General features: G+C 40.3%; 1 protein-coding gene across 2 annotated transcripts in view; it reads left to right on the forward strand.

Moving 5' to 3' along the window:
• The window catches only part of LRRC8B (leucine rich repeat containing 8 VRAC subunit B), an 85,899-nt gene extending 59,622 nt beyond the window's left edge, over nucleotides 1–26,277 (forward strand). For both annotated transcript variants that reach the window (XM_090269707.1, XM_090269708.1), the window contains 2 exons: nucleotides 14,347–16,511; nucleotides 25,282–26,277. In XM_090269707.1, coding sequence (XP_090125833.1) covers nucleotides 14,373–16,511; nucleotides 25,282–25,554 — 2,412 coding nt within the window. In that variant the 5' untranslated portion in view covers nucleotides 14,347–14,372 and the 3' untranslated portion in view covers nucleotides 25,555–26,277. The remainder of the gene's footprint in view (nucleotides 1–14,346; nucleotides 16,512–25,281) is intronic.
• Nucleotides 26,278–27,656: the final 1,379 nt, after the last annotated feature.

Consider the following 27,656-nt stretch of genomic DNA (forward strand, 5'->3'; position numbering starts at 1 on the left):
TGCTGTGGCTATTTAGAGTCTTTTGTGGTTCCATATAAATTTTTGATTATTTGGTCTAGCTCTGTACAAACTGCCATTGGTATTTTGATCAGAATTGCATTGAATCTTAAATTGCTTTGTGCAGAATGGATATTTTAGTGATGTTAATTCTTCCTGTTCATGAACACAGTATATGCTTCCATTTATTTGCATCTTCTTCAGTTTCTTTCTTCAGCATCTTATAATTTTCTGAATACAGATCTTTTACCTTCTTGTTTAAAGTTATTCCAAGGTATTTTATTTTTCTTCAAGACAATTGTAAATGACACACAATTGTTCTTACTATTTCCTTTCTGATAGTTCATTATTGGTGTATAAAAATGCAACAAATTTCTGAATATTTCTTGTATCCTGCTACTTTAGTGAATTTATCACTTCTAGTAGTTTTTTTGGTGGAATCTTTATTATGTCATCCAATTTGGATGCCTTTTATTTTCTTCTTATCTGATTACTGGACTAGGACTTCCAGTACTGTGTTGAATAATAGGGGTGGAAGTGGACATCAATGCCTTGTTCCTGATATTAAGGGAAACACTTAGTTTTTCTCCATTCACTATGATGTTAGCTATGGATTTGTCATATATGGCCTTCATTATGTTGAGGTATATTTCCTCTGTTCCCACATTACTGAGAGTTTTCATCATAAATTGGTGCTGGATTTTTGTCAAATGCTTTTTCTGCATCTATTGATATTATCATAAGATTTTTATTTTTTATTTTATGTGGTGTATCACACTAATTTATTTGCAGATATTATACCAATCTTGCGTCCTAGAAATAAATCCCACTTGATCATGGTGTATGATCTTTCTGCTTTATTGCTGAATTTGGTTTGCTAATATATTGTTGAGGATTTTTGCATGTATGTTCATCAGGGATGTTGGCCTACAATTTTTTCTTCTTTGTAGTGTTTTTGTGTGGTTTTAGAATTAGGATAATACTGGCCTTGTAAACTGACCTTGGGAGCCTTCCCTTCTCTTGAACTTTTTGAAATAGTTTGACAAGGATAGGTGTTAGTTCTTTGTGTGTTTGGTAAAATTCACTTGTGAAGCCATCCAGTCCAGGACTTTTGTTTGTTGGGAGGTGTTTGGGCTTTTTTTTTTTTTTTTTAAGATTTTATGTATTTTTTATAGAGAGGGGAAGGGAGGGAGAAGGAGAGGGGGAGAAAATCAATCAGTTGCCTTTCACACGCCCCCACCCGAGGACCTGGCATGTGCCTTGACCTGAAATCAAACCAGTGGTTCACAGGCTGGCGCTCAACCCACTGAGCCATACTGGTCAGGGATTGTTGGGAGCTTTTTTATTACTCTTTCGAATTTGTTACTAGTTATTAGTCTGTTCATATTTTCTGTTTCTCCTTAATTCAGTTTTGGAAGATTGTATGTTTCTAGGAATTTATCCATTTCTCCCAAACTGTCCAATTTGTTGACATTTAGTTGTTCTTACTATTTTCTTGCAATCCTTTGTATTTCTCCGGTGTCCGTTGTGCCTTCTCCTCTTTCATTTCTGATTCTGTTTACTTGGTTCTTCTGTCTCTTTCTCCTGATGACTCCACTTCAGAGTTTATAGGTCTTGTTTATCTTTTCAAAGAACCAGTTCTTGGTTTTATTGATCTTTTGTATTGTATTTTTATTTAATTTTGTTTATTTTGGCTTTGATTTGTATTATTTCCTTTCCTCTACTCTCTTTGGGCTTTGTTTGTTGTTCTTTTTCTAGTTACTTTAGGTGTAACTTTAGATTGTTTGTTTGCATTTTGTTGTTTTTTTTGTTTGTTTCTTGTGGTAGGCCTGAATTGCCATAAATTTCCCTCTTAAGACAGCTTTCTCTATGTCCCATACATTTGGAGTTGTTGTGTTTTCATTTTCTTTTGTCTCATGATTTTTTTATTTCTTCCTTGATTCCATTTTTAATTCATTTGTTATTTTGTAACATGTTATTTAGACTCCATGTGTTTGTGTGGTTTTCAGGGTTTTTTCTTGTAATTGATTTCTCATTTCATACCATTGTGGTTTAAGAAGATTCTTGATATGATTTCAGTCTTCTTAAATATATTGAGACTTGTTTTGCAGCCTGGCCTGTGGTCTGTCCTTGAAAATATTCCATGTATACTTGAAAAGAATGTATATTCTGCTGCTTTGTGGTGAAATGCTCTGAAAATATCAATTACATTTATCTGGTTGTGTGTCATTTAAGGCTGCTGTTTCCTTGTTGATTTTTTTTTAAGTATATTTTATTGATTATATTGTTACAATAGTTCCAATTTTTTCCCCTTTGCTCCCCTCCGCCCAGCACCCCCCTTCCCCGACAATCCCCTCCCCAAGTCCATGCCCATGGCTCACCCTTTAATATATTCTTCTTCTTCTTTTTTAAAATAATTAATTAATTAGTTAAATATTTTAACAATAAAAAATAACAATCCCTCCCTCTCAGACTTAAGACCCTTTACAATCTTATAAAGGACAATGGACGAAGGTCTCGAGCTCCTCTAGCTGCTTCAAGCTGGACATGGTCGTCGTCCTACCTACCCTTGGGTCAAGAAATCCCTAATAAGAGTGGGGGTGTGGAGGGGAGGGTGGCTTTCCCACAAGGGGAAGGATCGTGCAGACTCCAGGTTGGTTGGCTGTCTCTGGACAACGGCATGCTTGGTTTAACAGGCTGGCATCCTTGTTGTATTCTGGGGGCAACAGGGTTAAAGGACATCATTCAATCCGTAACCACTAGATGACAAAAGACAGGTATTAATTTTTCGATGTCCCACATTAGGGAAAAGAAGGGCTTCTTTAGAGGAAGGTATGCCAGGTACATCTCACCTGTCCAAAACCCTTTTGCCCATTATACTTAGTTTAAGCTGATGGGAATATTTTAGGTTTCCCCCCTCTCAGGCCTCTGGGCTCTTTCTATCCAAGCCATTAGGATAGAAAAGAGAAACCAGTTTTAAAGTGAAGCCCACAGACCACCCCGTTCTTCACCAACCCAGCCACTTAGTTCAGCCAAACCATTGAGTCTCAGGAGGCAGCAATGCAGACAGGATTAAGTGAGGCCTATACGTACAGACAATCACTCAGGTAATGAGATCGTAGGCTTATGCCCTTTGAAAACAGAAAACACATGTTAATTTATGTAACATAACCCACACACAAGTTTATAGATCTGTAGGACTGTCTTATCAGAAAGACATCCAGTTGCAAGGCATTTGACATTCTTCTTGCCTGTAAATTAAACATCTTTGATAATACCACAGACATAGTTTAACTTTCAAATGAAAACAAATTTTAAATGAAAAGAAACTTTAAAGACGGTTAGCTGCACTGCTTTATAGTCTACCACTGGGCATTGTGATCTTCCTTGAATCTTGATTTTTCTCCCTAAGATTACCCTCCTTGTCATTAAAGGGACTGCATTAAGTTCATTTTTAATTTATCCTGTTCATTTGCATAAACACAACAAGAGCAGCAAATGATCACTTATGATCTTTAGTTCTGCTTTGCTGGAACTTACGCAAGGAACATTTAGGGTGACCTTCAGTCTGCCCTTCAGGGCACAGAAGCTGAGCCACATACCTGGCATTCAGCCTTGCCTGTAAACACCTGTCTTTTCCAGGTCCTCCTGGTTTTCCATTGTGCCTTAAGGTCCCTTCTAGCCATCTTTCAGGAAAACAACCTTCGTTCCTTCCCTGGAAAGATTGCTATGGACCGCTCATCCATCAAAGGTACCAGGCCTTTTATCTCGTGGACTTTTATTACCTTTGAAAGTCAGTCCCAGTTGCTCAAGGCTTTTTGGTAACAACCAAACCCAAGCATGTCTCCTTTAGGCATGACATTCCAGTCAAAGTCTTAGTCAAAAAATCGTTATTAACAACTGGTTTTATTAGTTTTATGCAAAGAAACTTAGGTCATTACTTACTTCTTTAGAATGTCAAATTCTGGAGGGATCAGATAGGGAGAAAATATATACAGTGTGAAGGAAAATCCTTGTCCTTCTAATATTCACTGAACTTGCATTTCTATTCTTTATATTTTTATTTTTTCCCCCACTAAAACTTTTTGTTTGTTTGTTTTTCCATTACAGTTGTCTCATTTTTTCCCCCTCTTGCTTCTCTGCACCCTGTCCCTCCCTTCTCCCACATTCAGTCCCCACCCAGCTGTCCATGTCCATGGATCATTTATACATGTTCTTTGACTAGACCCTTCCCCTTCTTACCACTTCTCTCCCTCCCATCTCCCCCTTTGTTACTGTTAGTTTATTCCTCGTTTACATACCTCTGGTTCAATTTTGCTCATTTGTCTGTGTTGTTCATTAGTTTCCTTTAACAGGTGATAGCATAAGGTAATTTTCCTTTGTTGCCTGGCTTATTTTGCTAAGCATAATTCTCTCTAGTTCCAATCATGTTGTTGCAAATGGTAGAAGTTCCTTCTTTCTTTCAGTATTTATTCATTGTCATTTTCCCCCTTTGTACTCGTGTTCCTCTCTGTCTCTCTCTGTTTCTTCATCTTCTTAAAGCAGACCCTTTAGCATCTCTTGCAATACTGGTTTGCTGGAGATGTATTCTTTTAACCTTCTTTTGTCTTGAAAACTCCTTATTTCACCTTCCATTTTAATGAGAGTCTTGCTGGGTAGAGTATTCTTGGTTGTAGGCCTTTGTTTTTCATTACTTGGAATATATTTTGCCATTCCCTTCTGGCTTGTAGTGTTTCTGCTGAGAAATCTGATGATAGCCTTATTGGAGCTCCCTTGTATGTTATTAGTTGTTTCTCTCTTGCTGCTTTTAGGATTCTCTCTTTGTCTTTGAATGTTGGCATTTTAATTATGATGTGTCTTGAAGTGGGCCTGTTGGGGTTCATCTTCATTGGGACCCTCTGTGCTTCCTGGACTTGCATGATTCTTTCTCTCTTCATGTAAGGGAAGTTTTCTGTCATTAGTTTTTCAAAGAGGTTTTCTATCCCTTGCTCTTCTTCTTCTCCTTCTGGAATTCCTATGATACGGATATTATTACGTTTCATGTTGTCCTGCAGCTGTCTTAGAGCCTCTTCAGTCTTGTTCAGCCTTTTTTCATTTTGTTGCACTGTCTGTGAGTTTTTGTCTACATTGTCCTCCAGCTCGCTGATCTGATCTTCTGCTTCCTCTAGCCTGTTTTTAATTCCTTCTACTGTGTTCTTCAATTCAGAGATCGTATTCTTCATTTCCTCCTGGCTCTTATTGATAGTTTCCATGTCCTTTTTGATGCTGGTATAATTCTCAGTAAGTTCCTTATAGTTCTTCTGGAGTTCACTGTAGTTTTTCTGGAGTTCTTTGTAGTTTCCGCTGAGCTCATTGAGCTTCTCCATAATACATGCTTTCAATTCCATATCTGATAGTTGGCTCCCCTCTATTTCATTTAGCACTCTTTCTGGGGACTCTGCCTTTCCTTTCGATGGGGGGTTGTTTCTCTGTCTCCCCATTTTTGTGACTCCTATTGTTTGTTGGTGCTTCTTAGAATGATCTGCACTTCCTGGATCTGCCCCTGGTGGCGTCAGATCCTGTACCAGTCTGGGCCTAGGCAGCCTGTTGGAGACTTCCAGGGATCTACTGCCTTTGTCTGTCTCCTTTAGTTGATAATCTATTCAATCTGTGATTAGCCCTCAGGCTTAAGGACCGTGGGTGTGGCAGCTTAATTCCTGTAGGCAGGGCCTTTGCTTCCCCTCAGGCTGACGCCACCTGACTGGGAATGGTCTGCCTGCAGCACTGGGGATGAGTCAGCACTGGGACCTGGCCGGCCGCTTCCCCAGCTCTCCCCTCAAAGCCACCACACCAAACTCTCCCCAAGCATCTTCAGTCCTCTCTGTCTTCCCTCCGCTTGAGCCCAGGGTAAGTGGGGGCCAAAGTATTTTTGTATGTGATCCGCTTAAGAGCTCTTTTTCTCCAGCTGTTTCTCTCTGGCTAGCAAGAAACCCTGTGACTTTTCGCTTTTCTCAGCTGGATACTATTTTACTTTCCACTCTGTTGCTGTAGGCTGGGAAGTTCAGCTGGGGGTTTAGACCCTGCCCTTCTCAGGGGGAATCCCCAGCTGCTGAGCTGTTTCTCAGTCCCTTCAGCTGCCACCCGTGTGAGCCCAGCCAGCCCTTCCGTGTCTCCACACTCCCTACCGGTCACGTTGTGATGTAGCGGCCTTTTTTGTCTCTCCGTGGTTATAAGACTTCTCTCCAGCTGGTGTTTGGTTGGTTATTCCAGATGATTTCTCCAAAATTGCATTGTAAATCCAGACTAGTTCTGGGAGGAAGTTAGTGTAGCTTCCACTTACTCCTCTGCCATCTTGTTTCCTCCTTGTTGATTTTTTATCTGGAAGATCTATCCATGGATATGGTGTTAAAGTCCCCCTACTATGCCTGTGTTACTGTTGATCACTCCCTTTGTGTCCATCAATATTTGCTTTCTATATTTATATGCTCCTGTGTTGTGTGCATAAATGTTTATAAGGATTGTATATCTGATTGGATCGATCCCTTTATCATTATGTAATGTCCTTCTTTGTCTTTCAGTATAGCCTTTGTTTTAAAGTCTGTTTTGTCTTAATATAAGTAATGCTATGCCAGCTTTTTTACATTTCCATTTACATGATATATATTTTTCCATCCCTTTACTTTCAGTTTGTATGTGTCTTTAGTTCTTGTAGACAGCCTGTATATGGGTCTTGTTTTCTTATTCATGCAGCTACCCTAGATGTTTTGATTGGAGTATTCAATTCATTTACATTTAAAGTGATTGTTGCTATATACCTATTTATTGCTATTTTATTCTTTTTAATTATGTTCCATTTTTCACTTCTTTTTTTTTCTTAAGTCCCTTAAATGTTTCTTGTGATACTGGTTTGGTTGTAATGAACTCTTTTAGCTTTTTCTTGTCTGGAAAGCTCTTTATTTCTCCTTCAATTTTAAATGATAGCTTTGCCGAGTAGAGTAGTCTTGGATGTAGGTCGTTGCTTTTCATCACTTTGAATATTTTATGCCAGTCCCTTCTGGCCTGAAATATTTCTGTTGAGAGATCAGCTGACAGTCATATAGGAGCTCTTCTGTAGACTTTCTGTCTTTTTCTTGTGTTTTTAAGATTCTGTCTTTGTCTTTTACCTTTGACATCTTAATTATGATGTGTCTTGGGGTGTTGTTTGGCACTCTCTATGCTTTCTGGACTTTTTTGTCTTCTTCCTTTACCAGGTTAGGGAAGTTTTTACTTTATTATTTCTTCAAATAGATTCTCATGCCTAGCTCACTATCTTCTCTTTCTGGTACCCCTGTGATTCAGACATTGTTGCTCTTCATGTTCCAATTCTCCTTGAACTATCCTTTTCTTAAATCCTCACTTCAGGACATGTTTTCATTAATTTTAGAGAGAGGTGAAGGGGGAAGAGAATGAGAGAGATACATTGATATGAGAGAGAAACATCAATTGACTGCCATTCATATATGCCCCAACCAGGAATCAGACCTGTACCTAGGCCTGTGCCCTGACTGGGAATCAAACCAGCAGCCTTTGGTGTAGGGGATGACACTCTTAAGCAACTGAGCCACATGGCCAGGTCTAAACTATCCTCATTTTTTTTTTAAATTATTTTCCTTTTTGCTTCTCTGATTGGGTGTTTTCTAATACCTTGTCTTCTAAATCACTTATTTTCATCCTCTGCTTCACCTTATCTGATGTTGATTTCTTCTAGTGTATTTAGTTGTTTTTTTTCTTCCTCTTTTTCCTCCCCTCCTCTTCTATTCCAGCTGCACTCGTCTGTTTCTGCATAGTGCAATAGAAGGTGTAGAGTTGGCATTGGGGGATCCTTTAGGCAACAGAAAGCCACCCATTAACTGGATGATATTAGCAAGTAACCATTTTTTGCCTTGGTGTCCTCACCAATAAAATGGAGACATCTGTTTCTTAAGGAAGCTGTGGAATTAAACAAGCTGATTGAACACAATGAATGGAATACAGTAGGTGCTCAATAAGTTCTTGTTCTCTTTTCTACCATTTTTCTTTTTCTATTGACTTCCCTGCATTCCTCCCTCTCTCCTGTGTCCAAAGATCTAGCAAACAAATCATCATTCCTCTAGGATTATATCATAGCACACCTCTGAAAGTCAGTTTCACTTAGGGCAAAGCTGTAGAACAGTGGTTCTCAACCTTCCTAATGCCACGACCCTTTAAGACAGTTCCTCATGTTGTGGTGACCCCCAACCATAACTAAAGCATAGTGATTAGTCACAAAAACAATATGTAATTATATATGTGTTTTCCGATGGTCTTAGGCGACCCCTGTGAAAGGGTCATTCAACCCCCAAAAGGGTCACGACCCACAGGTTGAGAACCGCTGCTGTAGAAGAACAACCAGCATAAACTATTGCTTCTCTACTTCAAAAGAACTTAGAGGATATAATGGAGTTTCTGATCACCTCGCTGGGAGTCATGACATCTTTGTGGATCACAGAGCTGTCGCCCAAATGAACAGTGCTAGGAGCCAATCAACAACCTCAACTGGGGATGTTCCCATCAGCTAGAACTATCCCCTCACTTGCTCTTCCAGTCCTGGGGAGCTGGAGAAGAGGAAAAAATTTCAGGCTAATCCAGACTGGTTGCATCAATATTAATAATGTTTTTTAACGAAGTAAATTTTAGGTTTACTGTGTTCATGAGCATGCCATTTGTTGACACAGGTCAAGAATATGGAAGTTTTTGAATAAGAGAACTACTAAAGTGACAACAACCACAAATATCCAGAGAGCAGCCGTCTGTAAATCTTTGAACTTCTGTAGCCAAAGGCTAAAAGTTTGTACTGAATAATCAGCCTTTGGCACCTACCAACAAACTAGCATAACCCAGTAGACAGTTTGCACCTAAAGCACCATAACCTAGCCTTCACTACCCTCCCTGGAGCAGGAAATAGGAATTTATAAAGCAAAGACAGACAATAAAGAAAAATCTGCCTTTTAGTCACTGATTTTTTTTCCTTTTTTTATGTTTTTTAAGAGTGTAAGTTTCGATGTCTATAGGTTTATTTTTATTATTTTTAGCAATCTACTGGAACTTTTTGATGTAAACAGAAGTCTTTAAAAGAAAAACCAAACCGATTAAGCTACCTAAGAAGGCAACTTTTAAGGACAGTGGTCTAATTAGCAGTCCTTGAGGCCAATTTAATAGTGATAGCAAAGCCACATTTGTATTTGAGCCCCGAATTCAGTAAATAGCCTTTACATTTTTCAATCTAAAATTATAGTCTGACCTTACTGTTAATTGTGGAACACATAGTCATTTAGACACCTGCTGAATTAACTTATTGCTGTGATTTGGAGTATGAACCTGGGAATCATACCCTCTTAAATTATTCATCACACCCATTAAAATTAACTGTAAAGTCAGCTTCATGTTGATCATATGTGTATTTCTTATTCAGCTAAGATGCTTACATATCTAAATATTGCCACAGTTTTGTTGAAAGCCATGAATGCTTTAATTTGGAAGAACATACATTGACTTTTGTTTGGTTTTACTGAAGAAAAAGCCGAAGTATTTTTATAATAATATATCAAATACCAGTCCAAGAAATATTTTGGAGAAATGTGTGGAATTTTATTCCTAGTTTTGTTGTTTGTTTGTTTCATTTTATTTATTATAGCATACGTTACTCCTGTTTCTTTTTTCCTTTTCATTGAATTTATTGGGGTGACACTGGTTAACAAAATTGTACAGGTTTCAAGTGCACAGTTTCACAACACATCATCTGTACACTGCCTTATGTGTTCACCACCCCAAGTCAAGTCTCCTTCCATCACCATTTATCCCCCCTATATCATCCTCCACCCCACTTCCTATAGCAATTACCACACTGTTGTCTGTGTCCATGAGATTTTTCTCTTTTTCTTTTTTGCTCACTACCTCCACACCCAACTCCCCATCCCACCACCTCCCCCAACAGTTGTCAGCCTGCTCCCTATGAGTCTGTCTCTATTTTGCTTGTTAGTTCATTTTACTCATTAGATTCCACACGAGTGAAATCATACGGTACTTGTCTTCCTCTGACCTGAAGAGCATTATGCCAAGTGAAATAAGCCTGACTGGTTCTTTTTTTTGGTTTCTATGTTCTTTTCTTATGTTTACCATCTCTTTGTTGAGGTTCTCACTGAATTTAGCTATTCTTTCCCTAAGTTTCTTGAGCATCCTTATAACCATTATTTTAAACTCTGTGTGTGGTAGATTGCTTATGTCCATTTCATTTAGTTCTTCCTCTGGGGGTTTCTCCTGTTCTTTCATTTGGGTCATGTTTCTTTGTCTCCCCATTATGGATGCCACTCTATTTGTTTCTGTATATTAGGTAGATCTGCTGTGCCTCCCAGTCTTGTATGGTGACCTTTTGTAGCAGGTGTCCTGTGGGGCTTTGTGGCACAGTCTCTCTTATCACCTGACCTAGGTGCTTCAGGAATGTCTCTTGTGTGTCTTGTGTGAACTTTCCTGCTGCAGTTGAGTCTGGAGTACCAGTGGCCTGTCTTGATGGTATTGACTCTCAGACTGGCTGTGAGGATTGACCTTGACCATAGTGTATGAGTTGCTCTACAGGGGCTAATCCCACAAAATGAAATTCACCACAGCAGGTTCTAGTGCCTGCTGACATCTCCCTTTGGTTGTGCCAAATTATGGGCTAATTTGGTCATGTCTGATGTGGCCTGAAGCCCATCACCTGGTGTCTTGGTTCTGGGGCTCTTGTGAGGGACTCTAGTGCAGGTCAATGTCAGGTGCTGTCTGTGACCAGCCCTGGGTTACCTGCTTGGAACTGCAAAGTGATCTGCAGTTTGTGGCTGCCTCTTCTGGGCCCAGGTACCCATGGGAGGGGCCAAGTTGTGTACCAAGCCTGGCTTCTACTAGCACTAAGCCTGGGGGCAGGTCAGCAAAAGGCCCAAGGCCCCCAAGACACACTTCTGCCTGCGGGCTGTCTGAAAATGACATGTAGGTTGTGTCAGGCAGGTTCTTAGTGAGTCACCAGGTAGGGGCGAGTAGTCTTTACCATGTTGATAAAGATTTAAACTCAGTGTGATCTGGGTCTGAGGCCACTCAGCAGAAGTCTCAGTGTAGTCCAAGTCCAGGTGCCACCTGCCACCTACCTGGGGCCAGCGGACCTGTGTGACGGGGCGATTCTTGGGGCAGGGTCTCAGGGTGACATCAGGGTGATGCCAGCAGAGATCATCAGATGAAAACAGATCAAGATATGGGCATGTGGAAGGAGGGCTCCTCACAGGAACAGTGGTGGCTCTCATGCATTCGAGGGAAAAATGGCCCTTGCCCTAGCATCACACAACTCAGTCCTTCCCCATCATTTCTTCCACACCCCCTCCCCCGAGTGTGCTCGAATCTCCTTGAGAGCCACCCAAGAAAGCCTGCACTGCTGGCCCCAGCTGGCCACAGGCAGCCCACTCATATGCAGGCTGTGAGCTCAGCAGGTTGGAGCCCCAGGGAGTGAGGTGGTGAGGCTAGTGCTTTCCCGCAGGCTGACACGGTATAGGGGGCAGTGCCCAACCCAGGAAAGACGGTATTGGAAAGGGACTCAGGACAGGAACCTTGGCAGCTGTTCCTTCAGCTCTCTCCCCTGAGGCACACAACCCAGTGTCTCCCTGAATGACTCCAGTCCACTCTGGTCCACCTTTCTTCCACTGGAGTCCGTGGGGGTGGCCGCAAATGAGATTTTTTCTCTGGCCCTTTGGAAGGGTGCCTGGGTTTCTAGCAGATTCCTATCTCTCCCTGGTGGTCAGAATTCCCACTGATTTTCAGACAGATGTTATTTGGGCTCCTCTTCCTGGCTCTGGTGTTCCAGGCTGGGGATCCCAGCATGGGGTTGAGAACCCTTGCTCCTAAGGAGGGACCTTTGCAGTTAACATATCCCTCCCAGTTCTCAACTACCAAATGTGGGCGTAGGGATAGCGCTTTTTGCATCTCCTCACTTCCTACCAGTCTCAATGTGGCTTTTTGTGTCAATTCCTGGTTATAAGATTTCTGTTCAGCTAATTTTCAGTTGGTTATTCAGGTTGATTGTTCCATATAATTTAGCTGCAATTCCAGCTTAGTCCTGGCAGGAGGTGAGTGTAGTTTCCACCCACCCCACCACCATCTTGGATTCACCTTCCCTAATCATTTTTAGTCTCAGCTGAATGTCATCGATTACCTGTGTTTCTCTGTAGATAATGGTTTGCAGAGAAGTAGCTCCTGAGTTTTTGTTGTCCCTTTATATTTAATCTGTCTGATGTGATCCTACCAGCAGGCACAGAATGACTGTTGTCCCTTTATCTGGGCTTACCTATCAATGTGACCCCAGATTATACAATAGTAATATTATAACTAAAGTTGGCACTATTAGCTTGAAGTATATATTTGTGTCAACTAAAATCCCTAGGTATTTTTTACATGTTCATCTGGTAATATTTTCCATCATCCTGCCTGCCATCATGTTTATGGTATTTTGGGGTCCAAGTCAAGGACTTTCTATTTGTCTCATATAATCCTCTTGGTTTTGGTTTTTGTCTTGTCTTGACACACAATTATGGTTAACTGGAGTTGGATGAGGCAGAATGGGAGGAGCTGAGAGTTAGAAATAGACACAGTAAACTAAAGGAGGGAAAGCCTGGAGAGTTGTGTAATTAAGCCACAGGTCTTAAGAGGAAGTTGAATCCATATAATATGATACGGTGTCCAGAGAGGATGCACATAGAATATGGTGCCCCAGTCCAGCAGTTGAAACCAGGGATCTCGGGCTGCCCTAACAAGTGGGAGAGCATGAAGGTGTAGAGTTCAGGGTCAGATGATGAGGAATATTTTGGGGCTGACCAGCAAAAGAGAACACACTTGTTAACAGGTAGCAGAGCATCTGTAATGGAATTATGGGGTCTAAGGCAGGATGCCAGGCCCTTGAAGGGGGATGAATGAGCTCGAAAAAGACCTCCGTGGGAGTGCTACCAGTACTAGGATATCTAGAAAGAGAAAACTCAGACCCAAGAAATAAGACTAAGACTTCAGAGTCAAGAAACTACAAGAGAAGACCTTGGACATCGGTTAGAACTGGACCACCAGCAACAGATAACCATGGCACCGTGACTTTTTTCTTCTTTTTTCTTACCAAACATGTTATTAGACTCAAATATGTCCTTTTATCTGCTTACTCTGTGCCATCTTATAGGTGGTCTGGATTTTACTAATAATTTTTAAAACAATTGATTTTTTAAAACGTTACTTAATTTTTTAATGTTTTATGCAGTGTTTCTTTCTGAACATTACATAAATCATTTATGTAAGGAACATTGAGTACTTTTAAATATGAAAATGAAAAATTCACCTTGTTTTTCTGAAGGTAAATATAATTTAATAATAGATTCTGCCCTTAATCATTTATTCTATTAGTATTTTGCCATGAAAACATTGAATATGAGAGTCTCCATAGTACAATATTGTTCTGGGTTTTTATTCTTAATCCCTGTTTAAGTCATTACTGTTGTTCGTCAGCTTTTAAATCCTCTAAGTTGAACATAAACGTAAATTGCAAAACAAGAGCTTGAGGGAAAAAGGAGATAATGCATTATATTAAATTTTGTTTTGAAATTAGGATTGGCAGATCCTTTTAGAATTATCCAAAGGGATAATTTTATGAAGCAGTGCGTGCTCAGAAGAGGTTCCTTGTAGTGACTGGAACACAACTCTTAGGCTGTGACAACGCTCCAGACATGGGGACAGGGTGTGGAAAAGAGCTTGTTATAAAATGTGACTAGGAACAAGTAGCATAAGAATAGTTTTCGAGTGTTGATTGAAGAAAATTTAGATTCTAGTTTGTAATAGCTTAGCACGAAGTCAAAATCCAGGAGGAACTGGATGACATAAAACGAAGCCAGGACCTTAAAGGGCCAAAGCTATCTTTGGAAAAGTGAAAAGGTTCCGTATGCATGTGGAGCAGAAAGATATCATTTACAGAATTTATCTGAAGCAGATAATAGTCAAAGTCATTTTGTTTGTCCTCATTATAACTTATGTTCCATATTTTTTAACCTCTGTGACTCTTGAAATTGACTGTTCAGTTGAGGTGCAGGCTTTTACAGGATATAAGCGTTACCAGTTTGTCTACAGAGCTTCTCATCTAAGCTACTGTACAGAGTACATTTTCAAATGAAACCAGACTTCTATACTCCTTTATCAGTTCTGCCTTCAAGGTTTTGCCCTTAAGCTAAGTCCTGCTTAGGTAGGTTATGTATGTATAAGCATTAGAGTTAAATGCCTGTTTTGGATACTTTTACTTCAGTGGTTTTCCTTTTATTTTTCTTTCAGTTTCTGTACTCCTACAAGGGAAAGTCATGATTACACTAACAGAGCTAAAATGTTTAGCAGACGCCCAATCATCTTATCATATTCTCAAACCGTGGTGGGATGTCTTCTGGTATTACATCACCCTGGTCATGCTGCTGGTGGCCGTGCTGGCCGGAGCGCTGCAGCTCACGCAGAGCAGGGTTCTGTGCTGTCTTCCGTGTAAGGTGGAATTCGACAATCACTGCGCCGTGCCTTGGCACATCCTGAAAGCCAGCGTGAACACATCCTCTGATCCTGGGACACCGCTTCCGCTCCCCCTCAGAATCCAGAATGACCTCCACCGACAGCAGTACTCCTACATCGATGCCGTCTGTTACGAGAAGCAGCTCCACTGGTTCGCAAAGTTTTTTCCCTACCTGGTGCTCTTGCACACGCTAATCTTTGCAGCCTGCAGCAACTTCTGGCTTCACTACCCCAGCACCAGTTCCAGGCTTGAGCATTTTGTGGCCATCCTTCACAAATGCTTCGATTCTCCGTGGACCACCCGTGCCCTGTCAGAAACAGTGGCTGAGCAGTCAGTGAGGCCCCTGACGCTCTCCAAGTCCAAGGTCTTGCTTTCATCCTCAGGGTGTTCAGCTGACGTTGATGCCAGTAAGCAGTCATTGCCCTACCCGCAGCCTGGCTTGGAGTCAGCTGGCATAGAAAGCCCAACTTCCAGTGTCCTGGACAAGAAAGAGGGCGAACAGGCCAAAGCTATCTTTGAAAAGGTGAAAAGGTTCCGTATGCATGTGGAGCAGAAAGATATCATTTACAGAATTTATCTGAAGCAGATAATAGTCAAAGTCATTTTGTTTGCCCTCATCATAACTTATGTTCCATATTTTTTAACCTATATCACTCTGGAAATTGACTGTTCAATTGATGTGCAGGCTTTTACAGGATACAAGCGTTACCAGTGTGTCTATTCCTTGGCAGAAATATTTAAGGTCCTGGCTTCGTTTTATGTCATTTTGGTTATACTTTATGGTCTCACCTCCTCCTACAGCTTGTGGTGGATGCTGAGAAGCTCCCTGAAGCAATATTCCTTTGAGGCATTGAGAGAAAAAAGCAAATACAGTGACATACCTGACGTCAAGAATGACTTCGCCTTCATCCTCCATCTGGCTGATCAGTACGATCCTCTTTATTCCAAGCGCTTCTCCATATTCCTGTCGGAGGTCAGTGAGAACAAACTGAAACAGATAAACCTCAATAACGAATGGACAGTTGAGAAACTGAAAAGCAAGCTGGTGAAAAATTCCCAGGACAAGATAGAACTGCATCTCTTTATGCTAAACGGTCTTCCAGACAATGTTTTTGAACTGACTGAAATCGAAGTGCTCAGCCTGGAGCTGATTCCTGAGGTCAAGCTGCCCTCCACAGTTTCACAGCTGGTCAACCTCAGGGAGCTTCGCGTGTACCATTCGTCCCTGGTGGTAGACCATCCTGCCCTGGCCTTTCTAGAGGAGAATTTAAAAATTCTCCGCTTGAAATTTACTGAAATGGGGAAAATTCCACGCTGGGTATTTCACCTGAAAAATCTCAAGGAACTCTATCTGTCGGGTTGTGTTCTACCTGAGCAGCTGAGTAGCATGCAGTTGGAGGGCTTTCAGGACTTAAAAAACCTCAGGACCCTCTACTTGAAGAGCAGCCTATCCCGGATCCCACAAGTCATTACAGACCTGCTGCCCTCCCTGCAGAGGTTGTCCCTCAATAATGAGGGAAGCAAACTGGTTGTGTTGAACAACCTGAAAAAGATGGTCAATCTGAAAAGTTTAGAGCTGATCAGCTGTGACCTTGAACGCATTCCACACTCCATTTTCAGTCTGAACAATTTGCATGAGTTAGACCTGAAAGAAAATAACCTTAAAACTGTGGAAGAGGTCATTAGCTTCCAGCATCTCCAAAATCTTTCCTGCTTAAAATTGTGGCACAATAACATTGCTTATATTCCTGCCCAGATTGGGGCATTATCTAATCTAGAGCAGCTGTTTTTGGACCATAATAATATTGAGAATCTGCCCCTGCAGCTTTTTCTGTGCACCAAACTACATTATTTGGATCTAAGCTATAACCACCTGACCTTCATTCCAGAAGAAATCCAATATTTGAGTAATTTACAGTACTTTGCTGTGACCAACAACAATGTAAGTAAATCCATTCTTCCCTTTATTCACCCAGTCTTTTGAGTATCTGCTGTTGCAGTGTGGGATGTGGGTAAAGAAAATGGACTTCCAATCATACTAAGCATCCTCTGAGAATGATCTGACTGCCACTTAATAGACACACAACCTATGGACAAGTTACCAAAACACTAAGCACAAGTTTTTAATCTATCTTACAAGTTGTCATGGAGATTTTATGAAAAACTATATAAGTAAGCACTTGGCACAGTCCCTGACACATAATAATTGCTCAACATATGTTCTTTGTATTCTCTTTTCCCATATTTTACATAAACATCACAGTTGAAGTATTTTAAACTAGTTATGACAGAACTTACTTTTCATTTTGGAAAGGTCTTAACTATTATATGTACAAAGTTTCATAAAACTGTTCAGCTTTCCAAATCTGTCATAGGAGCAGAAATTTTTGTTAAAAATACTGTAATCATGAGTTATTCATAAATCTTTTCTGTGATGCAGTAAGAGATATTTGAAGTCTACATGTGCGTCTGGAAAGGCAATTCAAAATGAAAGGCCTGGTTCTATAATGCAACACTAGGGCTTCTGTGAAGCTTTTTCCAGCATCCAGGCTTTAAAAATGAACCATAATTTGCAACAGTAAAGCCAAGTTAAGGAAAACTTAACATCTTTGAAACAAGAAAAAAAGAATAAATGAGTAGTTTCCTAGGTTAAAATGTGAAGGAAGAACAAAAAGAAAAAAATTCATGCTAGCTGAAAGGGCAAGAGAGTGATGGTAATATCTGTATGGGAAGAAGAAGAAAGAAAAAACCTGTTAGAACTCAGGTCTGCCAAAAGCTGAAAGTAATCTTCCTCTAGTTTAAAATGGCAACTATTTCCTTCTACCCCACCCACAAATATGTTGTCGCCTAGACTTTTTTTTTTTTAAAGATTTTATTTATTTATTTTTAGAAAGAGGAGAAGTAGGGGATAAAGATAGGGAGAGAAACATCATCAATATGTGATTGCCTCTCGACACCACTAACCAGGGACCTGGCCTGCAACCCAGGCATGTACCCTGACTGGGAATCAAATGGGTGACCCTTTGGTTCACAGGCTGGTGCTCAATCCACTGAGCCACACCAGCCAGGGCTCTACTCTGTCGTCGTCGGCAGCCGTCCGTCTCGAGAGACAATGGTGTAGCTTCTTAAGAGTCTATCTGCACCGCCGAGAATGGCTGCGCAGTCCGACTCGGGAGTGACACGGTATCTGTCTCCTCCCGTGTTGAATCGACATCTTGCGATGACGCTGGAGTGTCCTCTCCAGTGAAGCTGAAGCTACAGAGCCTGGGCAGGGTGATATGGAGGGTCTGCTGTTGCCCATGCAGCAGACCCCCCCTCTCTTCGCAGCTGAAGGGTCCAAGGGAAAGACGGAGTCAATACAGCTTGGCTTCAGGTGCGCCGCAGGAGTTGCCGGTGTTGACTACAACGTCAAACCGCCTTAGGGACTCCGGCTCCGGATTTTCTGTCGGGGTTTACTCCCTTAACCTTTCCCCTGAAGAGGTATACCGCAAGGCAGCGGAGGTTTTTTGGAGTCAGAGTTTTCCTTCTCTGATGTGCCCTGACTGGAAGATCGAACCAGCGACACTTAGCTCGCAGGCCGATGCTCAATCCACTGAGCCAAACCAGCCAGGGCTAGGGCTCTACTAGACTCTTTATAATTCACATTTCATGCTAAATATAACTATGAGCATGGTGTTGGCTAATAAACATATTAATCACCAGGTATTATTATTGAAATCAGTGGATTGTTAGAGAAATACAAGGAAGTCAGGGGATGAGAGCAAAATTCATGCTGATTTTTAGAACTCTAAGACTATGCATATGTAAAAACTACAGCCCAGTCTAAGATAAATGAGAAATCTTCAGGTCTTAAAGGATTATGAGGTTGTTCTTAGGATTGATCTAGACATAGCAGTGCACATCAGAATTACCTGAAGGGCTTGTTAAAACACAGATTACTAGGCCCCACTCCCAGGTTGTGGTTCAGTAGGTCTGGTGCAGGATTCCAAATTTGCAGTAGTCCCTCTCTATATCGCGGCCTCACTGTATCATGGGATTTTTAAAAATACTATATTTAATCATTTATCGCGGATTTTTCACTGTATCATGGGATTTTGCAGTACTGTATACATATATTGTTAAAGTTACGTAGGTTTAAGAGTGTAGAATATATTTAAAAACATAAGTAGTTTTATAAAAGTGGAAAAGATTAATAAGGGAGTGGGAAATGTTTATAAGGGACTGGGAATAGTTTAAAAGTGTGTGGGAAGGGTTTATAAAGCCTCAAAATATATATAAATACTAAAATAAATGTAAGGTTCCTACTTCGTGGATTTTCATCTATCGCGGAGGGTCTGGAACGTAATACCCACGATAAGCGAGGGAATACTGCAGTCCCAGATGAAGCTGGTGCTGCTGGTTTTGTGACCATATTTGGGAGACTGTGGGTCTAGAGATTTATAATTAGTTTTGCTCAATTATGAATTGATTACTATTAATATTTTGGTTACATTTTTATTGTTAAATCTATAATAAAAAGTATAAATAATTATTTTGAGAGGCATTGGTTTCACCAAGTTGTCATACAGTTAAATCACCACATGAAGTTTTGAAAGTTGCAGCTTATTACATTGTTAGCTGGCCATGAATTATTTAAATGTATAAGCAGGTTAATATTTTTTCAAGTTTAATGTAATGAAACCTTAAGACTATTGGTACTTTTGACACCAAGTTTATGGACTTTTTGACTGTGTCTGAACGAGAGATTAGGGGTGAGTATCAGGCACAAGCCTATCTTGGATAAGGGAGGATGCTTGAAAATCACACAAGAAAAATTTTATGCTAAAGGTAGTCTATGGCCAAAGTAGAATGATACCTTTGGCTGGATTGTCTCAAAAACCTGATTAGCTGTCACTGAGCATGCTCAGAGCTATAATGATGACCGTGACAAATACATGGGCAAGGAACATTCTTCTCAGAACTGTGAAGAGACTTACCTAAAAAGATACAGAGAAACTGGAACTCACTCAGAAGACAGCAACCAGAGTGATGAAAAGTACCTCCAGTTGGAACAGGTTAGGTTAGCCCAATGATGGAAAGAATTGTGTAGAGAAGAGACAGAGAAAAGTCCACAAATCGGTCTTCAAAAATTTGGAAGACTTAAATAGAAAAGAAAGCTTATTGGGAGTACCCATGAGTATTAGAACTAAGATAAGCAGAAGATTTCTCATGTTTCCCAAAAAGTGATCTAAAGATTGAATGAACATTTGAGAAGGGAGAAGTGATTTTCTTATTAATAAAACTCTCCCGATATAGATTGTCAGCCACCTGGTAGGAATGTTGTTAAAGGGAATCAGGCACTTCAGTTTTCATGTACAGATTAAACTAATTTCCAGGTTCCTCCTAACCTGGAGATTCTCATGATTCTTTGAGGAAGACCAAATATTTAGAAAATAAAACATCAAATTAGATGGATAAATATTTAGAAATGCATATGCTCAGAGATGTGTGTTGCAACATTCATCTATTTGGAATGGAGGTTGGTAAAGATTTCTGACAGAAGATGTTTTAAAGACTTTCAAAGGCTTGAGCAGTGTATCCGATTCATAGATGGAGGCAATAAATACTCTGACGTTAAGCAGAAAAGACAATTTTTTTAAAGGATGTTGTATATCTATTATCACTGAAGAGGCTGCAGAATTAAGCTTGGAAAACAAGCCCAAAGTTAGTCAGATAGCAAAAAGGAACACAGCCAAAATCATAGCACAAAAGCAGAATGGTAGAGATACCTGCCTCTGACCAACTCTTGGCACCAGCGCTGCCCCTGAAAGCTTGGGTCTGCTGCTGCTGCGGCCCTTGCCCTTCCACAAATGGGTTCTTTGTGGTGTCTGCTGCTTTGTGACACTAGCCCAATTCAGAGTCCAAGTCTGAGCACCTGACTGGCAGAGTTATGAGTGCTCACACTCAAGCTGTAAGGCGGCTGGGAACACAAGAATCTGGTGGTGTTGGTTCTTCTAGTGCAGCGGTTCTCAACCTGTGGGTCGCGACCCCTTTGGGGGTCGAACAACCCTTTCACAGGGGTCGCCTAAGACCATCGGAAAACACATATATAATTACATATTGTTTTTGTGACTAATCACTATGCTTTAGTTATGGTTGGGGGTCACCACAACATGAGGAACTGTCTTAAAGGGTCGCGGCATTAGGAAGGTTGAGAACCACTGTTCTCATGGGACATGGACTCTGCTTCCTTTCAAGAGTCCCACCAGGATAAGGTAGGGGGTTCTCTAGATATCAAAGCTATTGGGCAGTTCCCCAAATGACACACATTCAGTGAGAAACACTCCAGAGTGTCTTCCACAAGATAGTAATAGGTGTTACCACAAAACCATTAAGCATTTTTTAATCATATTTTTGCAGCAGGATACTTCAGAGCCTTTAAAATATGAGTATGCATTATGCTTCTCCAACAGGGAGATAGGAATGCAACATTTGCCAGACTTACTTGAGCAAGACACCCTTTCATAATAACTCTTGAGGGGAGTGTTTCGTGGAACACACCCTGCAAACACTGGGTGCGGGCAATGTAACAAGATAGACGTGCACAGAGGATTGCAGCAGGCACACCCAGGTGTAATAAGAAGTGAGAACATTTAGCAAGGTGGTTGGAATGGAGAGTGCCTTGAGGTTTAAAGTGAAGTTCATGTTTGATTCATTGCATAGTGGCTGTGGTGAGACTTGACCTTGAAAGTTCTAATTAGCTTAAACTGGTAGCTTCAAAAGAGGCTCTGATTGTAGCATATACAAGAGTTGGGCGAGGACAATCAAAAAACTAAACTCCATGAAAAGCTCCAATCAGTTGTGATTTACAATTAGGGATATAGATCTAAAATAAGAAACAAAGACTCATATCTGAAAGGAACCAGAGATCAGCAAACTGCAGTCTGGGAGCAAAATCTACCCATAGCCTGAGCTAAGAATGGTTTTTAAATTTTTAAATGGTTGGGGTAAAAGGCAAAAGAATAATATCAATATTTTGTCATGTGTAAAAATTTATGAAATTCAAATTTCATTGTCTGAATAAATTATTTTTTTCTCATTAGTGGGCCTATATTACAAAATATTATGTTCAATTGTTATTAAATTTTGAATTTCATCCCTTAAAAATGTATGAATTTTTTTCTCTTTTTTTATATAAGCTCCTACATAATTTTCAGTTCTGCCTCTTGGCTCACGAAACCTAAAATATTTACTATCCAGCCTCTGTTCTGGTCCACAATCCTCCTTTTACTGATAGTGAAACTGAGGTTCATAGTATAATAATTTAAACTGAGGGCTGAAGATTCCTAGTGATGAAACTGGGATGGAACCCAAGTGTTTCAACTCCTACTTAGAGCTCCTTCTACTACATTAGACTCATCAGTCCAAATGCTGTTACAGTGTTAAGAGTGGTGTGTGGAACACAGGAGGGGGAGAGGCCGCATCCATCTCTCTCCCAGTGCCAGAGTGTAATTGGATTCTGATCATATGGAATGTGATGGAGAAGCACAAGGAAGGGGAGGAAGGGGAGTTTAATAGCCTCACTCAAATCTGAAACATCAGTCCAACTTACACCTAGGACTCTGCCTTGAATGCATTTCTTTTATTAACTTAAAGACTTGTAGCCAGAAGGTGGATAACGTGGAAATTCCTCATTGCTTCACACATGAATGTGGAATAATGCAGAAGATTCTTTGCGTGGCAGGGCTGTTGTTGTCTTTGACATCACTACTCAGAAATGGAAATATTACGCTTTGTTTCTTGCTATGATTGGGTTTTATGTATTTGATTAGCATGTCCTGAGTGAGACAGTATGTGTCAATGGCCAGGAAAAAAAGGAAATCTGACATTAGGAAGGATTGTGAAGTAAGGTCCCAGCCTCTGGAAAACAATGGAATATTTCATTGTCAATGTCAGCCATAGATACAGGAAGAGAATCATCCTTTCTTAGATGATCTGGGGGCATCAGTACATTTTGTTGATGTTATTTGGTTGCCAGAGAACTTTAGGATGTATGATATTGTAGCCATTGTTTCTTTTGTTTATTTTATAGTTTATAATATGTATATATTGTTTAGTCTATAGAACTATTCAGTTTATGAACTTTATCATCTACCTGACCAAGTTTATAAATATTTATTTTGATTTTTGAAAGAAATCAGTGACCCACCAGGCAATTCTTTTCTTTCTGACTTGTGTATTATATAGTCTAAGAAAGAACATACTAAATGAATTCAATATAAATAAATATTATACAAACATTTTTTAATAAAATTTATTGGCCCAGGCAAAAAAAGTGTTTGATGTTGTTGTAAGCTTTGGGGCAAACTATTTTTTAAAGATGTAAGTAGAATTTTCAGAACAAAATTACGGAGTTGAAAGGAGGTCTTGAGTCTCTAACATAGCTTCGCAGCCTTCTTTAGCAAAACTGAATTCAAGTAAGTGAGTGTTAAGGTCTTGTGCTTTCGCGGGGTGCTAATGTTGAGCCAAAGCCTCTGAGATGGACACCTGGCACTCAGCGGTTCTGCTGACCACAGCCCTTGTCTCACAGAGACACGTTGATAGCTGGGCCCCAGAGGCCTTGTGAAATCCCTCTCCTGTGTTGGGGGCTGAGAAGTCACTAAAATCACAAAGTCAGAGATTTCAAAGATGATCAGTGAGAACACAGTAGTGCTGGTAGCCAAACAGGAGGGTGAGGGCAGCGGTTTCAGGGTGTTCATCCACTAGGCAATCAGTTCGATTAAGCAAGGTTCTTGCTGGAATCTGGAAGCAAACTGAAGAAGGGCGATGTGGGGTGGTATCCTGATGCCCCTCTGCTTAGGGCTCCCTTCATCATGGCACCCATCACAGACTACTGTGTGTGATTGTTTACTATTTCTCTCTCCCATTAGACCAGGGCTTCTCACATGAGAGCAGCTTTGCCCCCAGGAGACATTTGCCTGCAGACATTTTTGGTTGGCGCAGCATCTAGTAGGAAAAGGCCAGGGATGCTGCTGAGCACCCTACAATGCATAGGGCACCCACCACACGAAGAATTTTCAGCAAATACCCACAGCTCCAGGGCTAGGGAAGCCTGCATTAGACTAAGTTTCTTACAGACCCATCTGTCTTGCTCAGCACTTTATCCCCAACACATAAGCACAAAAGGAGGCTCTCAGTTCGGATTTCCAAATACAGATGAGCCGGCCGGGTTGCCTAAGTCATTGCTTAGGTACCAGCAGGCACTGTCAACCTTGAGCACGTAGCACAGGACCGAATGTTTCCTCTACTTAGATGTCACTAACCCTGATGCCCAGTTGCCGATGTCTCTGACCAGAGGGCTTACGTTTCTTCTGTCTCCTCTCTTTGCTATGAAACCTACCTATGTATGGTGTTGCATTTGCATTCTTGAGAAGGGAATGATATAAAAGAGTAGATGTTTTCTTGTTGCTCATGCCTAGTATTTTGATGTACAGTGATGAGCTATACTGAATGCTGATCTCAGGCACAGTGATCATTAGATTATCATCAAGGCTGTCCAGTTCTGAGTGTGTGTGTGGGTGATGAAGGGGAGGGGAGTTTCCAACATAATGAGCATTTCTGAATGCAGTAGGACCATTTTGAGATAATTCTGGATGGCCCTGGAAGTTCCAGCTAAAAGGGGATCTCAGTGGGGCTGTGTTAGCCCATCAGAGGAGCAGGCGGAGCTCCTCTGGAGTGTTCCTTTCATCCCTGTTTCTAACACAGCCACTTTCTAAACCAAGAGCCACACTGTTTCACAGTAGCCAAGATGCTCTGTCCCCACCTGTATAAATACATGCAATATTACAGAATGAGGTGTGTCCTGTCCAGCTCTGCCGGGCCCAAACGCACCTCCCAGTGTGGCATGGTGAGATTGAGGGCACTGTGCATGCTCAACTCTCCTCTGGATATCTTTCCACAATAAATCCTGTTTCATATACACACAGTGGCTCCCTTAGAAATTCACTTGCAACCTACCCACCAGATAGGGGAGCAGTTTAGTTGAGTGGCTCTTGGAGTTGACTGAATTGCAGGCTATTTATCATATTTAAAATTACTTGTCTGTTATATGATTTGATCAAACCATCCAGAAAGCAAGAAGAAGGGTAAATAAGGTACTCATGATTGTGTATGTGGAAGGCAATGAAATGTACGTGTATATATAATCATATATTCTTGTGTCTGCTTCTGTCAACTTTTTTTTTTAACAGCATGACATTTTCAGTTTATACTGTGAAACCCAAGGAAAATAGCCTCATATCTGTTCTTAGGATGTTGTTCATTTTATAAGACAGTAAACTCTTCACAAGGACTCTTGAGAGCAATTTATTTCTGATCTAGGGCTCAAGAATAATTATGATTCTCTTGAGTTACTGGTTTGCTGCTTTTTATCTCAGGGGAAATGAGTATGTAACTGATGAGGTTTTCTTTGAGAATTGCTTATGAGAATATTTAGAGCCAAATTTGTTGCCCACCCATATACAACAAGGACTTAGAAGTTTTTGGTAGCCTCAATTCTGACTCCATGATGGATGTCCTTATTTTTCCCTTGTATTTTCCATCTACTTCAGATTTATAATCATTGTTACATGTAAACATCAAGAAATGTTTTTGGGGAAAGGTTGAGGTACATAAGTAAATATATAATAGGCCATCAAAAACTAGCTTTACTAGCTTCTTTTTTCCCTTTCCAGATTGAGATGCTACCAGATGGGCTGTTTCAGTGCAAAAAGCTGCAGTGTTTACTTTTGGGGAAAAATAGCCTGATGAGTTTGTCCCCTCACGTGGGTGAACTGTCGAACCTTACGCATCTGGAGCTCATCGGTAATTACCTGGAAACGCTTCCTCCTGAACTGGAAGCATGTCAGTCCCTAAAACGGAGCTGTCTGATTGTCGAGGAGAATTTGCTCAATACTCTTCCTCTGCCCGTAACTGAACGTTTGCAGTCATGCTTAGATAAATGTTGACCTAAAGAGAAAATAATTTTTAAATGTGTGCCCAAGGCTTTAAATGAGAATGAAAATTTCCTAACTTATAAAAAAAATATCGGTAATAATTATGACTAACTATAACCAAATGTCTTATTAAAGCAACTCAGTGTCTGGCCCTAAATTAAACAGGTAAAAAATATTAACACTGAACTGAGTTTTGTGAATAATTGATTTTTTGCTTATTGACTTGTGAGAAGTACACTTTGAGGGTGGAATGGGGGACATGAAATTATTGATTCTCTACCTTGCAATTATTACCTCAAAGATTAGATATTCTTTCTTCTCCCTTTCCAGTCCCCATTACTTATTTGCACACTTGTTTTAACTGACTTTGGATATTTATCACCTAGACCATAAACTCATCAATATAAATTTCCTTGATGTACACTCAGCACTGTCTTTGATTTATGTTTTTAGTTATTTTTAAGCAGGGTGCCTTGTGTTTGGCAGAATTCCGTGTTGGCTTTTTACTTCCTGTCCCAGCTTGCTTGAGTCTTCCATCATCTGGTTTTCTCTTAACAGTAATGAGCCCTGAGAAAGTGCCTGCCTTTGGCCTTCGCATAGGACAAGAGCAGGGTACTTAGGACATGTCACCCTTGGGACATCCTGAAGATTAATGTATTGTCTAAAACTTCTACTCGTGTAGCATCAAAGCCTTTTTTATTTGTTAGTATGTTTTTATATTAAACGTAAAACAAATATTTGTATTGTGTACTCTTGGATCCCAGATCTGCAGGAATAATTTTTGTAAGGTACAGAGAGCACACGCATTTCTCTAAGAATTTACTATTAATATACTTGTTTTGGCTGCTCACAATTCTCACATTTGTGTGCATTCTCCACAATGTTTTTTGCACTCTGCAACTAATTACTTTTGAATCACAAAAGCCTGTGTTTCATGCCCTAAAGTTTTTAGGGGTTTCCTTATAAGAGGATGGCCACATCATCTACCTTTCTCTTCCCTGTTACTGTGCTATTATATGGGTACAATTCTTAATTACTTCAAAGACTGTGATGGAGGGGAGAGGTAGAGATTTCCATCTTTAAAAACTGACTTCAAAATACCTTGTAGAAATTAAGTAAGAGTTAAAGCAAAATACTTTACTTTCTTCTCCCGCTGCATGATCTATAGATATGGTTATAATGAAAAACACTCCGCCTCTATTCAGAGTTTAAGATGCTTTCTCAAAGCTCACAAAGAAATAGATCCATTTAACTGGAATTCATCTCATGCCTGTGTTTAACTTTGGAATACATTTTGCTCTTTTTTGAAAGAGAGCTTTTGTGCTTGGCCTTTTATCATCCCGACTGTAAAATGAAAATGAACTGACTCATTTTGGGGAAATGTACATTTTTAATGTGTTTTTCTCTAATGGGTCTAGGCATTATGATGCCATCTCATTTTGGATGTAACCATGAAGTACTCTATTAAGCGCACCACAACAAAACTGGAAAACACTGTGGGGTAAAGAGTAATGTAAACATGGAATTGTGATATGTGCTGCCCATTCCAAAAAGATGAAAATGGGTCTTTATAACAAAATGTAGCTTTCCTCACCTGCCACACACCCCTGGACTGAATCTCAGAGAAAAGAATTGCTTGTGTCAAATGAAATTTGAATAATATTAGCTATAAAAACTATAGAACACCAAAGGTTGCCTAAACTTTATTGTTTATTCTAAATGAGAAGAAATGGTATAAAAATGTAATTCTTACCAAAACTTGCCTTTAGACAGAACATGCAAGTTCTCAGGGACCCAGGCATAACTGATGAACCTTTCTTCTAGGATTGCAGAAAACTATATCTAGGTTTTCTTGTTGTTTCCATTTTTTAATGTGAGTTCATGGTCATATTAATGTTTCACAATAGAACTGTCATGTATATTGATTCCATTGTTAGATAAGATTATGTTTTAAACGTGAACATGATACATGGAGAGGTGTTTAAATGTTCTTGGAACTTAAATGTTTTTGGGTAAATAATTACCATTTCCCTGACAAACTAGAACTTCTCTGTGGCTGGTCACTGGTTTTGTTCACATGCAGAAGTCATTGGCTAAACTTTCCTTGTCACCTC

This window comes from Furipterus horrens, unplaced genomic scaffold, assembly GCF_987537825.1.
Source record: "Furipterus horrens unplaced genomic scaffold, mFurHor1.1.pri manual_scaffold_3, whole genome shotgun sequence".
In the NCBI taxonomy this organism is placed as follows: domain Eukaryota; kingdom Metazoa; phylum Chordata; class Mammalia; order Chiroptera; family Furipteridae; genus Furipterus; species Furipterus horrens.